General features: G+C 37.9%; 3 protein-coding genes across 3 annotated transcripts; 2 read left to right on the forward strand and 1 right to left on the reverse strand.

Moving 5' to 3' along the window:
* The first annotated feature begins 4,468 nt into the window (after positions 1-4,468).
* On the forward strand, positions 4,469-7,432 carry LOC149400561 (PLAC8 family protein). The gene is made up of 5 exons (XM_089613547.1): positions 4,469-4,723; positions 4,851-4,955; positions 5,418-5,532; positions 6,060-6,325; positions 6,895-7,432. Exons 2-5 carry the CDS (start codon positions 4,851-4,853, stop codon positions 7,126-7,128), a joined length of 720 nt encoding a protein of 239 aa, XP_089469673.1. The 5' UTR covers positions 4,469-4,723; the 3' UTR covers positions 7,129-7,432.
* A 2,570-nt stretch (positions 7,433-10,002) lies between these two features.
* Positions 10,003-16,009, forward strand: LOC149400562 (elongation factor G-2, mitochondrial). Its single transcript, XM_089611173.1, has 20 exons — positions 10,003-10,527; positions 11,095-11,316; positions 11,486-11,607; positions 11,734-11,884; positions 12,095-12,166; positions 12,523-12,618; positions 12,699-12,787; positions 12,873-12,939; positions 13,158-13,196; positions 13,365-13,425; positions 13,688-13,797; positions 13,898-13,972; positions 14,088-14,156; positions 14,281-14,402; positions 14,815-14,940; positions 15,022-15,142; positions 15,228-15,328; positions 15,424-15,484; positions 15,577-15,630; positions 15,708-16,009. Exons 1-20 carry the CDS (start codon positions 10,108-10,110, stop codon positions 15,810-15,812), a joined length of 2,283 nt encoding a protein of 760 aa, XP_089467299.1. The 5' UTR covers positions 10,003-10,107; the 3' UTR covers positions 15,813-16,009.
* Positions 16,010-16,051: 42 nt separating this feature from the next.
* Positions 16,052-19,257, reverse strand: LOC149400563 (3-hydroxyisobutyryl-CoA hydrolase-like protein 1, mitochondrial). The gene is made up of 14 exons (XM_089611174.1): positions 18,926-19,257; positions 18,744-18,824; positions 18,550-18,618; positions 18,376-18,439; positions 18,176-18,255; positions 17,986-18,069; positions 17,821-17,905; positions 17,485-17,570; positions 17,266-17,384; positions 17,083-17,143; positions 16,907-17,005; positions 16,710-16,811; positions 16,574-16,615; positions 16,052-16,454 (listed from the first exon to the last, which is right to left on the reverse strand). Exons 1-14 carry the CDS (start codon positions 19,049-19,051, stop codon positions 16,335-16,337), a joined length of 1,218 nt encoding a protein of 405 aa, XP_089467300.1. The 5' UTR covers positions 19,052-19,257; the 3' UTR covers positions 16,052-16,334.
* Positions 19,258-19,518: the final 261 nt, after the last annotated feature.

A 19,518-nucleotide genomic window follows, 5' to 3' on the forward strand; every position in this document is an offset into this window, starting at 1 on the left:
TATTTTATATTCAACAGGAACCCGATTACACAGTTTCTGCTCCGCGTCATATGTTTTAAATTGAACCACGTCAATTAATATATATTTTTTTTTTAGAAATAAAAAAAAAAAAAAAAATTGGTAAATTGTTTTTAGAATAATTGTAATTATTAGCATAAACAAATTTAGTGATTGACGAAATTGATATGAAAACATAAATTTTAGAGGTTTTCTGTTTTAATATATAAAATTCTATAGGAATTAAATAAAATAGCATACATATCTCACACATAAAATACATTTTTTGTATCTCCTGAACTGTATTTACAGAGCATATTGTCATGCATTTTGAGTCAAATTTTATTCCTACTACTAAACTGCGAGGAAGTAAATTTTGTTCCTACTACTAAAATTTGTTCCTAAGTTTAGGCAAACATGAACCTCAAGTCTCTCACCTAATCTTCGCCGATGATAACTCTGTGTTTTTCAATGCTAACGCCGACCAAAGGGTACGAGTGAGATCGACTTTAGATGAGTATGTGAGGGTTTCAAGTCAAGTGATGAACTTTGAAAAGTCAAAAATTTGTTTCAGGCGTGATGTAACGGAGGATAAAAGTGATGAAATTGCGACCCGGGTTTGTGGATACCAAGCACCATGAGCATTATCTTGATCTCCCGTTGGTTGTTGAGAAAAGAGAGAGACATTCAAGTTTGTACTTTAACAAGTTTGGAATAACGTGAAAAAATGGAATGTAAAAGTATTTTATGTGACGGGTAAAGAGGTCCTTATAAAAGCGATTCTTCAATCCATACCTAGTTACGTTATGTGTGTTTTCAAGCTCTCGATGAGTCTAGTAAAAGATTTTGAAAAACTCTTGGCGGAATTTTGGTGGGGTTCTACGAAATAAAAGAAGAAGAAGATACATTTGAGAGCTTGAGCGAAACTATGTAAACCAAAGTCAGAGGGAGGTATGGGACTACGGGTTCTATCCGTCTTTAACTAAGCTTTGCTAGCAAAGAGAGGTTGGAATGTGATGAGGCAGCCCCTTTTGCTCTCGAATCGCATACTCATGGCTTCCTATTTCCCTTTGTCGGACCTTATGAGTGCAACGACTTTGGGGTCCGGGTCTTCTATGTGGCAAGCTATCATTTGGCGGCGAGAAGTCGTAGAGAAAATGGTTGATGTGGAGAGTCAGGAATGGTGAACACATTGACATTCACAGCGATAGGAGGCTTCCTCGGGTGAATAATTATAGGCTAATTAATCCCCCTTATCTCTCATAGGGACTTAGAGTGACCGAGCTTATATTAGCTAATGGATATTGGAATGAGAATTTCATGAAAAATTTGTTTATATACGAGGATATGGGTGGAGATACTTGAAATACCTTGATATGATCTCTATTCGGTTGACGTGGGGATTTGGTCCTTCGCGATCGATGGTGGATATTCGGTGGAAGCATGATATCATGTGCCACGAAGTGGTAGAAACATCAAAGGCCCATCGAAATGAGCTGCGACAGATCATTGGTTGAAGTTACTTTGGAATGCAAAAGTTCTCCCAAAGGTCAAAGTTTTCCTTTAGAATCTTTGTAACCAATGGATCTTGGTAAAGGCTAATTTTTTTCGAAGACACATCACACATGACGGGGTCTGCAAGGAGAAGACTCAGAGACTATTTTGCACGCACTGATTACATGTAGGGACTCCAAATTGTCATGGAAGGTTGTGGGGGTGGAATATATAGCATTTTTTGGTGGCTTTTGAGAAGGAAAATGGAGCTACATAACTTGACAGGCTATTGATCCTGGTTTGGCAATGCTAGAATCTCCGGATTGACTACTTAATAAAAGGCATAGCAGCCAATATGAATACTAAAGTGGAGTGGGCGCTAAATTTTGTTGAACACTCCCGCACGAAAAATGACAAGATAACTTCATTCCATGTGTGCGCAATGACTCAACCAAGTTGACTGGCTACCTTTGTAGAATGAGTAGCAATTTTGGTAAATGTTGTGACGAATTACTCCAGCGGGAAGATTGACACGGGTGCGCTGATTCGGAACATCGATGTTAAAATATAAGCCACATCAGCTGAAGATGCCAAAGACAGCTCAAGAATGAGTAAATAAGCGAAGTGCCAGCTTGGCCAGCTCGACCCACTTGACTGAAGTTAGTTAGGTGGTTAGCTAGCGTGTACAACACGACTGTAAATTAAGCTGTAATGTATATAGCATTGTTGTAACATAGTTGATTCATTAAAAAGGAAATCAAGAATAAAGTAGAGAAGATTTTCTCTCTAACTCATCAAAATACATTTCCGCATTCTATCTTGGTATCAGTAGAGAAGAATCAAGTCCTTTCGAGGTTCTGTTCAACAAAAGACCGGACTACAAGTTGTTCAAGGTGTTTGGATGCTCAATGTTCCCACATCTTTGACCCTACAACACCAACAAACTACAGTTCAGGTCAGCTCACCGTGTTTTCATTGACTACAGCCCTAATCACAAAGGATACAAATGCTTGCATTAGTTTGGCATAGTTATATCACGCGTAATGCTACTTTTAATGGAGCTAAACACCCATATCAAAGCTTATTTTCAGTAGATGATGATAATAGCTCAACTGAGTAACTTATGGTCGCAACTTTTTTACCATACACGTGAGTGGTCCTCACACTCACTTTCTATAGACCAACATATATTACCCAGTGATGACACACCATATCCTGTGACCACACACACACCAATTTAGCCCAATCCATGACAACAATCATGAGACAGACTCTCAACCTTTACCTCAAAATACATAGGTCCTTGACCAAAACAATCAAACCCCAAACACTCAACCTTTATTCCTAAACATTCAACCTAAGAACAAACTGTTAGAAATATTGTCCACTGAAGATAATAAAATAAATATGAATGATTACTTAATAAAATAAAATAAACAATCTGTTAGAAAAAGACTTGTTTTGATGACAAAAACTTTAAATATGTTATTCTTGTAATAAGTTTAATGAAAGTCATTCTACAAAATTATGAGATTAAGGAAAACAAATTCGAGGTTCCATTAAGGAAAATAAATGTTTATTGTCGATATTTTATGCGATCAAAAAAATCAGTTTTTATTCACAGAATAAGTTTTTAAAAACTGGTAGTTAGGTAATTTTTTCATTTATGTGCAAGTTGGCCTGACATTTGCGGCTGAAGTCACAACTTCAGCCATTCCTTGCATTTGTGTCACTTATTTGCTAAAATTGCATCCTTATCACTTATTTGCATTTGTGTCACCTATAAAAAGTCTAAATTACCCTCTTATGATAAAATCAATCTCTCTCAAACTCCCCGGTCAAATCCGACAAGAAGAAGCTCGCCAACTCTCTCTCTCCTTCCTCATCTTCCTCCGCTGCCGCAAAGAAGAGGCTGGTTCCGGCGGAGACCACCGGCGACAGCGACGAGAACGCGGCCGCCCACCGGCGACAGCGGCGAGAACGCGAGGCCGTCGGGGCTGTGGTCGACGGCGAGGTTCGGGAGGCAGATCGAGAAGGAATCAGGAGTTTGGAGAGGAGGATTCTCCGATCGTCGTCGTCGGCGAGGAAAAGGCTAGTTTCGGCGGAGACCACCGGCGACGGCGACGAGAACGCGAGGCTGTCGGGGCTGTGGTCGACGGCGAGGCTTGGGAGGCAGATCGAGAAGGAATCGGGAGTTTGGAGAAGAGGATTCTCCGATCGTCGTCGTCGGCGAGGAAGAGGCTGGTTCCGGCGGAGAGCACCAGTGACGGCGACGAGAACGCGAGGCTGTCGGGACCGTGGTCGACGGCGAGGCTCGGGAGGCAGATCGAGAATGAATCGAGCGTTTAGAGAAGAGGATTCTCCGATCGGCGTCGTCGGCGAGGAAGAGCCTAGTTTCGGCAGAGACCACCGGCGACGGCGACGAGAACGCGAGGCCGTCGGGGCTGTGGTCGACGGCGAGGCTCGGAAGCCAGATCGAGAAGGAATCGGGGAAGAAGAGGACGAAGGAATCTGTGTTGATGTATTTGTATTTGTGAAGGAGTCTACTTTTTTTTTTGAAATATTTGACTGCGAGTCTACTTTTTGTAATTTGCTCTGTGAGACTATTTTTTTCGAAATATTTGACTGCGGGTCTACTCTTTGTAATTTCTTCTGTGAGTCTACTTTTTTTTCGAAATATTTGATTGCGAGTCTACTTTGAAATCTGCGTAAGGGTATTTTGATCCTATTTTTTTTATCAAAGTGACATCTATGTAACACATTTTTTCGTCGTGACTCATTTGCAATTTGGAGTCGAGTTTGTGACTTTGATGCAAATCTCCGCAATAACTTTTGCTCTCTTGAATAGTTCTAAATTTCTACCTAATCCTTTTCCTAACATTTTCTAAATAGTAATATCAAACCCGCTTTCTAGCTACTAAAGTAGGCCAATTTATTACAGATTTTGGTTTGTTTCACGTAATTAGAAATTAAAACTCAGACTTTAGATCCAAATTACCAAAATAGAAAAAAGAAAAAGAAAAGTGGCGTCTTCGTCGTTTTGGTCAATTAATTTCTCACGCAAAAACCAAAACGTCGTGCTGCGATCAAATCCAGTTCTCCAATTCAAAACACATTTGCTCATATAAACCAAACAACCGATTACGCGCATACATTTCACGAGTCGAGCGGTGCAGATATTAAAAAGTTTCTCCCAGATCTCGGCGTGCCAATTCATTCTCGTTCCTTCAAGGTCAATCCTCATTTTCTCATCTGTTCGTTACATATTCGTGGATTTCATAGATGCGACGAATGTGTTTTTGCGTGCCTGTGTGTGTATTTATATAATTCTGTGAGTTTGGTGGTTCGATTTGGGTCAGATGGCCGAGGGAAACGTGTCCAAGTATGTGAAACTGAAGAAAGATCAAGCGCCAATGGAGGACATTACTCCTGGAGAGCTCAATCAGCCCGTTGAAGTCCCTCAGGTCTCTCGCTCTCTCTTGTTCTATGGCCAAATTTGTAGTTGGATATTTGTTAATTTGTTTTGGCTGTGAGATCGATTTTTAATCACGCTAGGGAATCAAACAAAATTGATAATAATAATTATAAAAAAAATGGAAATTTTATGTATCACACCCTTGCATCTCTGTTTGTTTATATTGAAATTACGTATTGTTACTGGTGAACTTCGTTGTGCTTCACCACAATGATGATGAAATTCTGTCGTCTACTTTTCTCGAAGATCTTTGATCCTTTTTTCCCCTGAACTTATCAGTTGTTTGTGAATTTGAGTATTGAATTGTCGATCTTTCTTGTTGGGGTTTTATGAAATATGATGTATTTTCTCCTGATCATTTTGCGTATAATTTATTTGCTGTCTTTGTGTTTCATGATTGTAATGAGGAATTTTTCGGGTTTTTATTTCTTATTTTTATTGGGACAAACAGTTGGTGGTGCATAGATGTTCAGAGTGTAATCAGCCCTTACCTGAAAGCTATCAACCGCCAGCTGATGAAGAATGGACAACTGGGATTTTTGGCTGCGCAGATGATCCCGAAAGCTGTATGATTCTCTACACTTGCTTGTCTTTTCCTTTTCTCATACACTTCTTCTGAGTAACCGTGAATTGCAGATGTTTATATTCTTTGTAAAACGAAATAAACTGGTAGTTATATACGGGTTAATTTTGTACAAAAAAAGTCAGCTGAATCTACAAAGAAAAAAGGGGGTTCAGTAATCAGTAGTTAATCGTACTAGGATGACCTGTTCAGGCGTTTATACAAGTAGTTTCGACATTCTTCGTAGATGGACGAAGAATATTAACATACCATAGGAAAAGAAAACCTTGCTGATTGACCCGATTGGCTTTGGTAATCGTCGGAAATACCATGACAGATGTTTTGCAGTTTTGACTTGAAAACCGTGTCATATGTGGCATCTATAGGGAGTTTATCTCGGTATAGTATCTAGACTTACTTTCTAATGACATTGAGTGTGTATATCAGACCTTTCAAGTCAGAGTATTAGGATTTTTGGGAACGAAATATCTGAAGTTAACTTGATCATCGGAGGTGTGTTTGCTGTTGCAGGCCGTACGGGGCTTTTCTGCCCGTGCGTTCTGTTCGGGCGGAACGTGGAAGCGGTGAGAGGAGACATTCCGTGGCAGAACGCATGTGTGTGTCACGCCGTGTGCATCGAAGGTGGAATGGCCGTCGCGGCTGCGGCGGCGCTCATAAACGGCATCGATCCACACACCACTTTCCTCATCGGCGAGAGCCTTCTCTTCGCTTGGTGGATGTGTGGAATCTACACCGGCCTCCTCCGACAAACGCTTCAGAAGAAATACCATCTTAAGGTTAACTCTCTCTCTCTCTCTCTCTCTCTCTCTCTCTATATATATATATATAAATAAATTATAGAGGCTAAATCAAAGTAGGAGTTTATTTATTTATTATTAAGTGAAGTCAAAGATAGCTTTTATTATTATTTCTTAAGCATCCGGTTCGATTCCCCCTGGACGCAACAATTGATGCCCTGAGGTAGTCTCTCGGTCGATAATGCCAGTTACTCGTAGATTTTCGTTGGGTCTAAACCCGGAATCACGGTTTTCTAGAAAAAAGAAGATTGTTTTGAAAAAAAAAAAGGATAAAGTAAATTCCTTACTGTACATTCTTGTATCGACATGCTTGGAAAAACTGAAGGAAAAAACAATGGAAAAATGAAATTACAGAAAAACAGAAGGAAAGAGCAAGGCAAATTTGAAAATTACAGAAATTAAAAACTGATTTTCTTATCCTCCTCTTAAATTGCCCGAGGAAAATGCTATGGATTTTCATTTTTCCGGGTTCAAAACCATGCCTTGTGTTGGTTTCTAGGCTGTAAAAATCTCTCTCTCTGATGAGTTTTCCGATGGTGATTTTGTAGGACTCGCCGTGTGACCCGTGCATGGTGCATTGTTGTCTGCACTGGTGTGCCCTTTGTCAAGAACACCGCGAGATGAAGAACCATCTCTCCGACGCTTCCGCCACTCAGATGACCATTGTCAACCCTCCGCCGGTTCAAGAGATGAACTCCGGCGACAACAAGGATTCCGCCGCTCCGTCAGCTCCGGCAGCCGGCCACGCTGACCGTACCACCATGGAGATGCAAGCTTTGTAGGAAATTCCCGGTTGGCTTTTATTTATAGATTTTACTTTCTAATACATGTTTTATTATTATTATTATTATTGATGGTCCTTTCCCTTTTTGAGTCTCGGACTCTTCCGAGTGAGAGTTTATATAGTTTTTAATATTATCTTATTGTCGCCAAATCTTTTTTCTTTCAATGAACAATATTTAGTACAGAGAGGTTTTCGAGAGGACCGCTTTTAAACTCTTGTTTTCCAACAATTAATTTGATACTACTCTCTCCTCCTATTGATGGAAGTTTGGTTACTGGTATAAAATGGCCAATTTTTATATACTGCCTCTCCTGAATACATTTTCCGCTTCTGGGGTTTACATATTATTATACATTTTGTATTATTTTGCATTTATATCGCAGCATGTAACAGTAACTACATCGTTGACCTTGATTACCATACTAACCTTTTGACATTTGGAAGCCACAGCAATACTTTTATTTTTTTATTTTTAAAAGAAATTTCTCATTATCAAACAGGTTTCTGTTGTACAAAGATCTCGGACAGAAGCCAGAAAGTTATTTAACAAATATATGTCCTGAAATAAAATGAGAGGCAGAAGACGGATAAAGTAAACCAAGAAAATAGAGATCTATTCTTATCGGAATGTCAACTCCCGTCAAGGACTGTTTAAAATAGTCATGAGCTCGACAAAATCACTACTATGAAAGTAGTCATGAGCTCGACTCATTTGCCAACCTTAACTGCTCGTGTGATTCTGATCTGGCAAGAGACTAATTAGACATTGTCTCGTCAAGCTAGGGGTGTACAAAAACTAACCGAACCGAAATTCAGTGTCACGTCATCAAACCGAAAACTTGGTTCGGTTAACTGCTCCGATTTATGAAACTAGATCGGTTATTGGTTTTGAAAATCCAAAGATTCGAAAATTCGGTTATCGGTTATTTAACCAATTATTTATTTATTTATTTTGTTTATAAAACGGATAACCAATTTTGAAATCGGATAAACGATTTGAACAGGATAACTAATAATGAAACTGGATAACCGGTTTCAATCGGATAACCAATTTTATTAACTATTTTTTTTTAAATGGGTACAAAATTGTAGGAAAATAAATTGGCTTGAACCGGATAACCGGTTATGAAACCAGTTAACCGATTATTTGGTTAACCAGTTTCAAAACTGGATAACCGCTTTTCAAAACCGATTTTCAAACTGGTTATCAATTTGCATAATTCGGTTAACCAAAAATTCGGATAACCGAATTTCGGTTTTGGACTAATTCGGTCTAGTTATTGGTCCGGTTCGTAAAACGGGCCAAAACCGAACCGAACCTGTTTCAGCCCTACGCCAAACTAGAACAGTGCTCCTAGTTTTCAATTTTTTTTTTTGTTAAAGAGAGCACACAAACTCCTTTTTTTTTAAGGACAGTTGCATCAATAGGGATTGAACTAACGACCTCCACTTTGGAGGTGATGTGGAATTACAAACTAAGCAATGCTAGGTACCACAAAAAAAATCTAAACTCTCGAACTAACTAATCCGAGATGCACCAAATCCACTCTAAAAGTGGTTGTAGCAATACCATACAATCACAACTCTAACATAACGCAACTAAAAAAACAGAAAACTAAAGCAAGCATAACATCAATAAAAGCAAAAGAAAATCAGATCTCAATTCAAACGCGTTAATAAAAAAAGGTGTCGCTCCAAATCGTTGATCATCATATTTGTATATGACTCCACAAAATATGTTAATGTGTTTTTTAGATCAACATTCTAGGACACGCGTCGGGGTGCAAGCTTTCAACGTGTCTCGATCTTAAGTCCTTGGGTCACGTTTCTGTCGGTCTCGAGAGAGTAGTGAAGAGTTGGGACGGACCCGAAATTCACTATCTCAAGAGGGTCCTAGGATTTGTGATGGTGCGATCGTGTTTCCGTGAGTCTCGGGAGAATAGTGAAGGTTTGGGGCAAACCCGAAAGTCACTATCCTCGAGAGGATCCTTTGGATTGGCAATGGATTGTTAGCCTTCCGTCGGTCTCGAGAGAATAGTGAAGGCTTGAGACCCGAAAGTCACTATTCTCAAGAGGGTTCTTTGGATTTGGCTAGTCCTCTCCTTGTCTCCGTTCTAGATGTCATCAATATTTTATGAGAAAAGAGAAAACGTGAAGTGTGTGAAACATCCTTTTATTAAGTAAAGAGCATGAGAATAGATTTCTCAAGCTATTGGACACTTTTAGATAGAGAATATAGTTTGGCTTGGTTATCATTGCTTTGTGAGATAAAGTGTTTTGGAGAGAGTACATATTTATTCTTCAATTCTAGAGATAAATGCAGTAGATCATTCCTCTTTGTATTTTGAGGTGAGATAGTTTCTCTCGATTATGAGAGAGAAAGTGTTAACTTTTAACTCTAGAGATAATTTGAGAGAGAGACGTTGTAGTCTTTTTCTCATTTCCTTTAACTATAGAGAGAGTTTTAGAGAGAGAGAGGTTGTAATCTTTTTCTCATTTCCTTTAACTATAGAGAGAGTTTTAGAGAGAGAGAGAGTCTGGTTGTAGTCTTTTTCTCTTTATAGAGAGAGTTTTAGAGAGAGGAAGAGTGGTTGTAGTCTTTTTCTCTTTTCCTTTAAGATGTTCTTTTCAATTTTTTTATTAAAAAAGAAAAAGGAAACAAAGTTTTAATTTTGGTAATATTTCATTATTTTACATAATGTATAGCACCTAATGAATTGCATTAATATGCAATTTAGTATTATAATATTACTTAATTACAAATATTTAAAAATTGTAAAAAAAAAAAAAAAAATAGCATCGACCCGAACCGACCCGTTTATATTCCCCCATTGAAAATCGGATTTCTTAAACAAAAAATGCAAAGTGCCAACACAAAAACCTCATTGACCAACAAACGCGCGAAGAAGTAGAAATCCCAAACTCTAGGGTTCAGGGTTTTGCCTCGAACTCGAACCCACGCCAAAACCCTACCACCATGGCTCGCTTCCGGAGACCATCCACGGCGGCGTCTCCGCACCTCCTCTACACGCTCTTCCGCTCCGCTCCGTTTGGTCGTCCGTCTCCGTCGCCGTCGCCGATCGCCGCCGCGCTGCTCGGGACCTTCCATCGCCGAGGTTTCTCCGCCGGAAACCTAGCTCGGACGAAAGAGGAGAAGGATCCATGGTGGAAGGAGTCCATGGACAAGCTCCGCAACATCGGGATCTCGGCGCACATCGACTCTGGCAAGACCACGCTCACCGAGAGAGTCCTGTACTACACCGGAAGGATCCATGAGATCCACGAGGTCCGAGGCAGGGACGGCGTCGGAGCCAAGATGGATTCCATGGACTTGGAGAGAGAGAAAGGGATCACCATCCAGTCCGCAGCCACTTACTGCACTTGGAATGGCTTCCAGGTACGCGATCGCATTCGCTTGTATGATCGTATTTGGTAAATTGGGGGTAGTCTCGTTTCTGTTTGCGGAGATAGTTGAGGAATAGAATGAAGCGAGCAAGTGATTTGTTTGATTGTTTTGTATGACTGAGAAAGTTAGAAGCTTTTCCGATTCTTTAGTTAGAAGCTTTTCCGATTTTTCAGTTTGGATGCTGAGAAAGTTAAGGATTATATGGTTTGGGACTGTAAAGTTTGAAACTTCAGATAGTTTTCATTAATCATTAGTTAAGCTATAAATTCTTGTTAGTTGATCCATGAATTGTAAAGTTACAAACTTGTACAATACCTGTTTGGATACCAAGATAATTAATAAAGTGTACAGAGCGTTGGTGCAATGGTAGAAACCCGTGAAATTGACTGGAGCGTTGTTTGTCTCAACTGTTTAAATATTTAAAAAGATTTGATTTTGTTTTGAAGTTTGGGGTTTTTTTTTAATTGGGGACCGAAGATGATCCATGCTGTTACTTTTTATCTGCTTATGCATATAGTGCTGTAAATTTATATTTGGAAATTCACCATTGCGATGCAGGTTAACATTATTGACACCCCTGGTCATGTTGATTTCACCATTGAGGTTGAGAGGGCTTTGCGTGTGCTTGATGGTGCCATTCTTGTGCTCTGCAGTGTCGGTGGCGTTCAGAGTCAGTCAATCACTGTTGATCGACAAATGAGAAGATACGAGGTTCCTAGGGTTGCGTTTATTAATAAGCTCGATAGAATGGGAGCGGATCCATGGAAAGTGCTTAACCAGGTACGTTTCAACGGAAGTCGAGTATTATTTTTTGGTAAACAACGCCGCATTTGGCAATATTTTTTCGGGAGTGGTCTTGTTGGTTGGAATCGGGAAAAGGAGAACTGGAATTTCTTTGTACCATAATTGTGATTGATACTTCGGAGATCTAATCTGTTTCGTTTTGCAGGCGCGGTCTAAACTGAGGCATCACAGTGCAGCAGTGCAAGTACCTATTGGGTTGGAAGAAAATTTCAAGGGTCTCATTGACCTTGTGCGGTTGAAGGCATACTACTTCCATGGCTCTAGCGGGTCTGTTTCCTCTTTCCCGAAATATAGTTTGGGGACTTCTTCAAATGTACATTTTCTTCAGTTATAAGCTTTGCATTTTTTTTATTATTAAAATTGAATTTTGTTGTTTTTGGTTGCTCGCTGTAGTGAAACCATTGTTGCTGAAGAAGTTCCTGCTGATATGGAGGAGTTAGTTGCAGAGAAGAGGCGCGAGTTAATTGAAGCTGTTTCTGAAGTTGACGACAAGCTTGCTGAATCTTTTATTAATGAGGATCCGATATCATCTACTGAGCTCGAGGTATATTGGAAAAATAGTTCACAGCTAAAAGATTGACATATAGAGGAAGGAAAACCTTGTCTCATGAGTCATGACATTTATTTTTTTTACTTACAACATGCGAAAGTATTATATGGTGCCCGTGTAGTTGTACTTCATGTCAAGAGAGTTCGATATATCTTCTTGTTTCAGTGTACTTGAGGTTTAGGGTTTTGTTTTCTTTTGGATTAGGAAGCAATTCGCAGGGCTACTGTAGCAAGGAAATTTGTACCTGTATTTATGGGCAGTGCATTCAAAAATAAGGTAAGCTGAATTTCTCTCCCAAAGTTCAGTTTCTGCATAGTTTCTGCATTTTTAGTAGCGTTAAGTCTTCATCTTTTGATTGCGAGTTCAACTTTAATCGATGGGAAAAATTTATTTACTTAGATAGATAAAAAAAAAAAGAAGCTTTGGTTAAGGTGAATATTGCAACGTCTTGTGAAAGCAATAAAGCATATCTGTCAAATTCAAATGTGCAGGGTTTTTTTTTTTTTGGTAATATTTTTTTATATTATGAATTACATGGGGAGTTTTTTTTTTCTGCTGGAAATTACTTCTCCCATGGCATGCCTAATGAAATGTATGTTTATGAAATCATCTGCATCGATCCCGTACCACAGGGTGTGCAACCACTTTTGGATGGCGTACTGCATTATTTACCTTGTCCGACAGAAGTTAATAACTATGCTTTAGACCAGAACAAAAACGAAGAGAAGGTAAGAATTTAGGAACTTTCACCCTTTACGTCTTCTCTATTTGTACTTGCTCTTATTAACAATGCGTGTCTTTGGTTTAGATATCGCTAAATGGAACACCAGACGGACCTCTTGTCGCTTTGGCATTTAAATTGGAGGAAGGTCGTTTTGGTCAGCTGACGTACTTAAGGTATGCTTAAAAAATTCTATGCTCATCAAATTTCTTGGTTTTTCATAATCCAACAATCAGAATAACTATAATCTTTTTGGTAAAGGATCTACGACGGCGTGATTCGAAAGGGTGATTTCATTATTAACGTAAACTCAGGCAAGAGGGTTAAGGTGAGTCAAAGGCCGGGCCTGGTTGCATGATCAATGTCTACCGCAAAGTTTACTTTATACAGAAGAAACAACTTATTCCTTTCAAAACTCTGGACGCATGATGTAATAAGATGGCTACACCATTTGAAATACAGTTTCATAAGTTCACATCGATGGTTTTGATGCCTTCTTAAATGTTTTATTTGAGTTTCCTAAGTTCTGTCACATTCTTGATACAGGTTCCACGTTTGGGTCGGATGCATTCGAATGAGATGGAGGTCAGGATTCATATGAGATTTTGCTACTTTGATTATTTTGATGAAAAGCTCTTACTAGCTTGGACGAGGGTTATTAAATAAAAGCTATTTAGTAATTCAATAGTGTTAAGAGTGCAAACTTCAGTCACCTTACCGATTGTAATTGGTCTCCGGATTTGACTTCTTCAGGATATTCAAGAGGCACATGCTGGGCAGATAGTTGCAGTATTTGGTGTAGATTGTGCATCAGGTTTGATTACCGATCCTCATTAGAGCTTATATAGATACGGGTTTTCAATTTGTTCTTGCCCGACACTCTTGATAATATCTCGAGAGTAAGAGCGAGGAATTGTTACGTGTTGGTATGATTTGAGAATAATTTTCATCTGAAAAAGAAAGCTTCAACATGTGATCATTGCGATGCTTTTTGTTTTTTTTTTTTTTTTTTCTTTTCTTTTCTCTGGATTCTCTTTTCTTTTCTTTTTCCTAAGGCATTTTCTTTGTGGCATCAGGAGATACATTTACCGATGGATCAGTCAAATATACCATGACTTCTATGAATGTTCCGGAACCAGTGATGTCATTAGCTGTTCAACCAGTGTCGAAAGATGCTGGAGGACAAGTGAGTGGTTCTGTTTGTTTTAATTATTTCTGTATCAAGATACGCTTGATCAATTATTACAAGCCTTATTGTATTAATCAGTCTTAATGTTTTATCCTAGTTTTCGAAAGCTTTGAATCGTTTTCAAAGAGAGGATCCTACTTTCCGTGTTGGCTTGGATGCTGAGAGTGGACAGGTTTGATTTGCCGATCCCATAATCTCTATTTTATTGAAGAAAAATACGCATTATATTTGATTATATTCCAAGATTAACTTACACCTTCTGCTAATAATTATCTGTGTTTAACCAGACAATCATTTCTGGAATGGGAGAGCTTCATTTGGACATATACGTTGAGCGGATTCGGAGGGAGTATAAGGTTCCTATCCTGTTAACTCACAACTCTTATAATATGGAAGATCTCATTCTATGTATAATGAGTATTTTTACCTACACGAACAATTGCTGAGTCGTTTCCTCTTATTTATTTTTCTTTTGAATAGGTTGATGCTACTGTTGGAAAACCCCGAGTCAACTTCAGGGAGACTATTACTGAACGTGCCGAATTTGATTACTTACATAAGAAGCAATCTGGAGGACAAGGGCAATACGGAAGAGTCTGCGGGTAAGCATTTATCGGCCATGCAAAACTACTGGTGTAGTATATAGTGATATATAGTGATACGAACTAGTATATTTGTATTAATTGAAATATAAACGAAATGAAATACAATATTCGATATCGGACATTCGAGAGGTCTGTGCTCTCCCCGACTAAAAATCTCTTCCTCACACTAGTTTCATACATTTTCCATATTTTTTTCTACTAATCTCTTATTTATAAGCTAACTAACTTTAACACATTCCAACCCGTAACAACCTACTAAATTTTATACTATCCTCAATATCCAAGTTCCAAACATATATCATAATCATTCAACTTGACTTGCTAGAACCTTACCTAGTTTAGGTAGCAGTGGCAATATCAGTCAACTACTTTTTTTTTTCTTCCTGGGCTAACTGTATATTACGTCCAGATTTATCGAACCTCTGCCTGAAGGGTCAACAACCAAGTTTGAATTCGAAAACTTGATTATCGGGCAAGCTATTCCATCGAATTTTATCCCAGCTATTGAGAAAGGTTTCAGAGAAGCAGCGAACTCGTAAGTCAGCTTTCCCTTGGTGACCTTGGATATCATAGTTTGACTTTGATTGTCACCCATTTTCTTTTCTGACATGTACAGTGGCTCACTGATTGGACATCCCGTCGAAAACATTCGCATTGCTCTAACTGATGGAGCGGCTCATGCTGTGGATTCCAGCGAACTTGCGTTCAAGTTGGCTTCAATATATGCATTTAGAAAGGTTTTGACCAATATCATTATTGTAAATTGATTTTCCCATTTTGTGGAATTTTCTTATAATTCTCGCTCACGGCTGTAAATTCCAGTGTTACACGGAAGCAAGACCAGTGATTTTGGAGCCTATTATGCTGGTGGAGTTGAAAGTACCAACCGAGTTTCAAGGCACGGTCGCGGGTGATATTAACAAGTGAGTGATGATGATGATTTATCTACTCTTTTTGGTCAAAATATTATCAACATAACTTGAAAAAAATTACAATATGTTTGATCACATTAATGTAGGAGAAAAGGTACAATTGTTGGTAACGACCAGGAAGGAGATGATTCAGTCATCACTGCCCATGTGAGTCACTTTAGTTTAAACACTTGACTCAAGATTGCTAGTTTTCTTATAGCATTGTAGAAACTTATGGAGCATTGTTTTTGGTTCTTCAGGTTCCTCTAAACAACATGTTCGGATACTCGACTTCACTCCGCTCAATGACCCAGGTAAAAGATAAAATCCACTCAAAATTTTGAATACTATTTCATTTGTGATAATAATATTAATAATTTATATATTGCAGGGTAAGGGTGAATTCACAATGGAGTACAAAGAGCATTTACCAGTTTCTCACGATGTTCAGAAGCAGTTGGTTAACAACTACAAGGGCACCACTGATCCCGAGTAGTCCAAGTCTTCTTTTTGGTCTCGTTTATGATTTAGGTTTTTACATTATAGTGTGATTGTTTCTTAGGAGAGTATTTATCCACAAATTTTGACGAGCAAGTAAAACAATAAGACCCATTGCCATGTATTATTGTGGCTGGCATTATTTATCAGTCAATAAAATGGCACTCGTGTATACCAAATATAATTTAAAGAGCTCTAAGTTCTCTCTCTCTCTCTCTTGACAAAAAAGGTCTGGAATGAAATAAGAAGAATCGTACTCAAATGCTGGGTTTATTTGTTCAACTAAACACAAGTATTTAAAATCCCGTCGAGTAAGATGTTTAAATGAGACAGTACTTGGGTAACTTTGGATGAAATGAAAGACCTTTACGATGGCATTTTTAATCAGAAGACCTTTTTATTGGCATTTATTCAGGAAAAAAATTGACTGACCTTTTAGTATTGGTCTCAGACTCGAGTCAATCAACAAGAAGAAAACTACTTCCAAATAAATCACAACTGATATATTTCTACATGATGTCTAGGTAAATGCTTCTCTCAACTTGGTAGGAAGATCTAGACCCGGCTCGAATTCGGTTACGGGAGAGAAATATTGATCGACCATGTCTTTGGAGACTTGTTCCACTGTTGGAGGATCCCACTGAACACACCCACACACTCCAATGAATTCAATTCAACCACAATAGCAATTACAATCTTCATTTTGCCATTCAGCACAAAAAAAAATTTTAGTTAAAAATAAAAGCAAATCGATAATACCTTTGGAGCTGAGTCCTTCTCCACCAATCGTGCCCGAACCCCCTAATAATAACAATCAAGTACAAGAAGGTGTAACAGTAAATCTCTTGGGGAAAAATAGTAAAAAACAAAAGAGGGTTTATATTATGGTACATACCTCTGCAAAGTCACCTGAAATGTTCTTAGAAATTCCCTGCAACGACATGTGATATTCCCGGTCCAAGCACTGGTCAAGGCTCTGAAATCTCCCTTCTCGTATCTGGAACCGTTGTCATACACCACATTGCAATCGGTTACCGATAATTATAATAATAATCACATTAATAAAAAAACTCGAACAAGTTCATGACTCACAGATCGTAGTGAAACCTTCAAACTCAACGGCGCAACTTCTTTTAGTCTTCTCACAGTGGAAGCCCACCATTCGTCTTTTGTTGCGGATGCCTCGGTTTCCTGAATAAGTATATATAAATAAATAAATTATGGTAAAGAAAAACGAGGGAACTAAATATATATAGCTTAAAACCCACCGCTGCATCGATGATTTCTTCGACAGTGTCGTAGCCAAAACATTTATCAACTGCTTCAAACCTAATTGGAATCAAAGTGCATAGTTTTGAGTACTATTATATAGTGCATAGTTTTGAGTACTATTATATCCATATAAAGATTTAAACAACTAAACCACTGTTAAAAAAAGAAGAAGAAAAAACCTGGGAATAACACCCGTTTCTGGACGGATAGGTTCACTGTATTTTTCTAAGGCAGCTTCAACGATAGAAGGGTCGTCCGTGACTAATTCCCTAAGATGCTCTTCAATAAGTGGAATTCTCTGAGAATGAAAAGAAAAGAAAAGAAAAAAAAACTTTTAGCCATGATATCGGAAAGTAAAAAAGAGGACTATAAATGTATTGAGTGAAAGGCAAAGTAACTGAGCTAGGCGAATAGTGCGTTGCAAGGCCACAAGCAATCATTTCCGCTCCATTCAGTTTTGCACCCGTTAGAGCCAAATACTCGCCTGAAATAATAATAAGATAGAAAATTTATCATGAGAAGAAAAAAAAAAACCCTTAACAAATATTCTTTCTTGACCGATGGTGTAAAGTGCAGTACAAATTGAACATTGTTTCAAATAAAAATAAACAACCTTATAAATAGAAATGATGCGCAATGATATTAAGTATTAACAATGGTTTCTTTTGAATGAAAGTCAAAGATCAAACTAAAAATAATAATAATAATAATAATAATAATAATAATAATAATACCTAAATGACCGGGTAGATGTGAGAGATAAAAGGAAGCCCCGGCATCAGGGTGAAATCCGATGAGAGTTTCGGGAGTAGCGAAAACCTGCCGATTTCAATACGATATAACTTCAACAGCTCTTCCCGTGGGATATTATATATATTACATACAGTTTATACACATACAGTTTTTTCCGTCGCGACACGAAATGTCCCGGGTATCGACACTCCGGCACCACCGCCCATTGTGATTCCATTCAAAAGAGCCACCTAAAATAAAAAAAATAAAAAATAAAAAAAAAAGTTACAACCTGAGTCACTACATAAAGTTGGATTTACATGTTGGAAAAAAAAAATCAAGAATGTACTTACTTACATGTGGTTTCAAATAAGTGCCAAGAATGTACATGAAAGTGTACGCTTCCTTGAAGAATCTCTTACATTCCTCTACCTTCCCTGCTTACAAGTAAGATCAGGCTTATAACTTCAAATTTCAACCCAAAGAAACTTTTAATTTTTTTTTTTAATTTGTAATTTTTTTTATTTAAAAAAAATTATAACTAGGTACTTTGTGACCTTGGGTTATAAGATTATAAAGAGCAACAACGTCCCCGCCGGCGCAGAAAGCCCTGTCATTGCCCTTTAAATTTTGAACAAACAAGAAGAAATAAATATTTAATGATTTGTGCTTGATATTGAATGGGAATCAAGCCAGGAATAAGGTGAAAAATAAAATAAAAATAATGTTACCTTCAATACAACAAAGCCAACATCAGGGTCGTTTTCCCAATTTGTGTACAGTTTCCGCAATCTAGCACCCTTATGAAAGAAAGAAAAAACTTAATTCCAAGTTCTATCACTTGAACATTTAGACAGGAATTCAAGAAAATGGGTATGTGTAAAAAAAAAAATTGATAAAAAATAAGGGAATAAGATGTACACACCATTGACGTATTGAGAGCATTAAGAGCCGAGGGTCGGTTGAGAATCGCTGTTCTTGACCAAGCTCTAACTTCAACCAAAACCTGATATTGAACCCAAAAAAAAAACACACACACACAGAACTATTAATAAAATAGCTCAAATAAAGCATATAAAAAAGGGTAAAAAATCAAAAGAAACCGACTTGGTTGTCAAGATCATCGACGAAATCGGGTTCTGGGACTGAAGAGAAGCCTCTGGTGTGGCCAAGGAAGCCATAGCTGCTAAGGTTTGGCCTCAGTATTGAAGCTGCTTTCTTTAACCTCAACATTCTTTTGCCACTTCAATTCTTCTTCTTCGTTTTTATTTATTTATTTTATTTCTCTTCTAATTAGACAAACAAAACAAAGCCATTCAACATATAAATAATTTTTTTTTTCGCGGGTTTACGATGGAAGTGGTGAATCTTGGATTGCGTTTGGTATGTGATCTGTCATATCCTTTTTTCAAGAATTGCGATTTTACACGGAATTATGTTCATTTTTAGGGAGGGTGGAAACATGGAAAGGAGGTATTGAAGATGAAAGAAATTGAAGGAAAATAAATAGATGAATAGTATCTTTCTCAAAATTTAATTGGTATATTAAGAGAAAAAATTAAAATTCATCCACTTGTTGTTTGGTATAAATAATAAAAAAAAATATGACTATTTTTATCATAATAATGACATTAATAACTCTTTTATTATATGAGACCAAATTGTATAATTTATAATATATATATATATATATATATTAA

Source organism: Urtica dioica, chromosome 4, assembly GCF_054948205.1.
Source record: "Urtica dioica subsp. dioica isolate 48M chromosome 4, U.dioica_male_clone48M_v1_H2, whole genome shotgun sequence".
Taxonomy (NCBI): domain Eukaryota; kingdom Viridiplantae; phylum Streptophyta; class Magnoliopsida; order Rosales; family Urticaceae; genus Urtica; species Urtica dioica.

Bases quoted from the DNA above. Each gene is read 5' to 3' on its own strand.
- LOC149400562 (XM_089611173.1), top strand. From the start codon at position 10,108: ATGGCTCGCTTCCGGAGACCATCCACGGCGGCGTCTCCGCACCTCCTC. The intron at 12,167-12,522 runs GTAAGCTGAATT...CCCGTACCACAG, and splicing joins GCAGTGCATTCAAAAATAAG to GGTGTGCAACCACTTTTGGA. The intron at 14,157-14,280 runs GTTCCTATCCTG...TCTTTTGAATAG, and splicing joins GGATTCGGAGGGAGTATAAG to GTTGATGCTACTGTTGGAAA.
- LOC149400563 (XM_089611174.1), bottom strand. From the start codon at position 19,051: ATGTTGAGGTTAAAGAAAGCAGCTTCAATACTGAGGCCAAACCTTAGC. The intron at 18,070-18,175 runs GTAAGTAAGTAC...TTTTTATTTTAG, and splicing joins GCACTTATTTGAAACCACAT to GTGGCTCTTTTGAATGGAAT. The intron at 17,385-17,484 runs GTTACTTTGCCT...TTTCATTCTCAG, and splicing joins CGCACTATTCGCCTAGCTCA to AGAATTCCACTTATTGAAGA.
- LOC149400561 (XM_089613547.1), top strand. From the start codon at position 4,851: ATGGCCGAGGGAAACGTGTCCAAGTATGTGAAACTGAAGAAAGATCAA. The intron at 5,533-6,059 runs GTATGATTCTCT...TTGCTGTTGCAG, and splicing joins CGCAGATGATCCCGAAAGCT to GCCGTACGGGGCTTTTCTGC. The intron at 6,326-6,894 runs GTTAACTCTCTC...GTGATTTTGTAG, and splicing joins AGAAGAAATACCATCTTAAG to GACTCGCCGTGTGACCCGTG.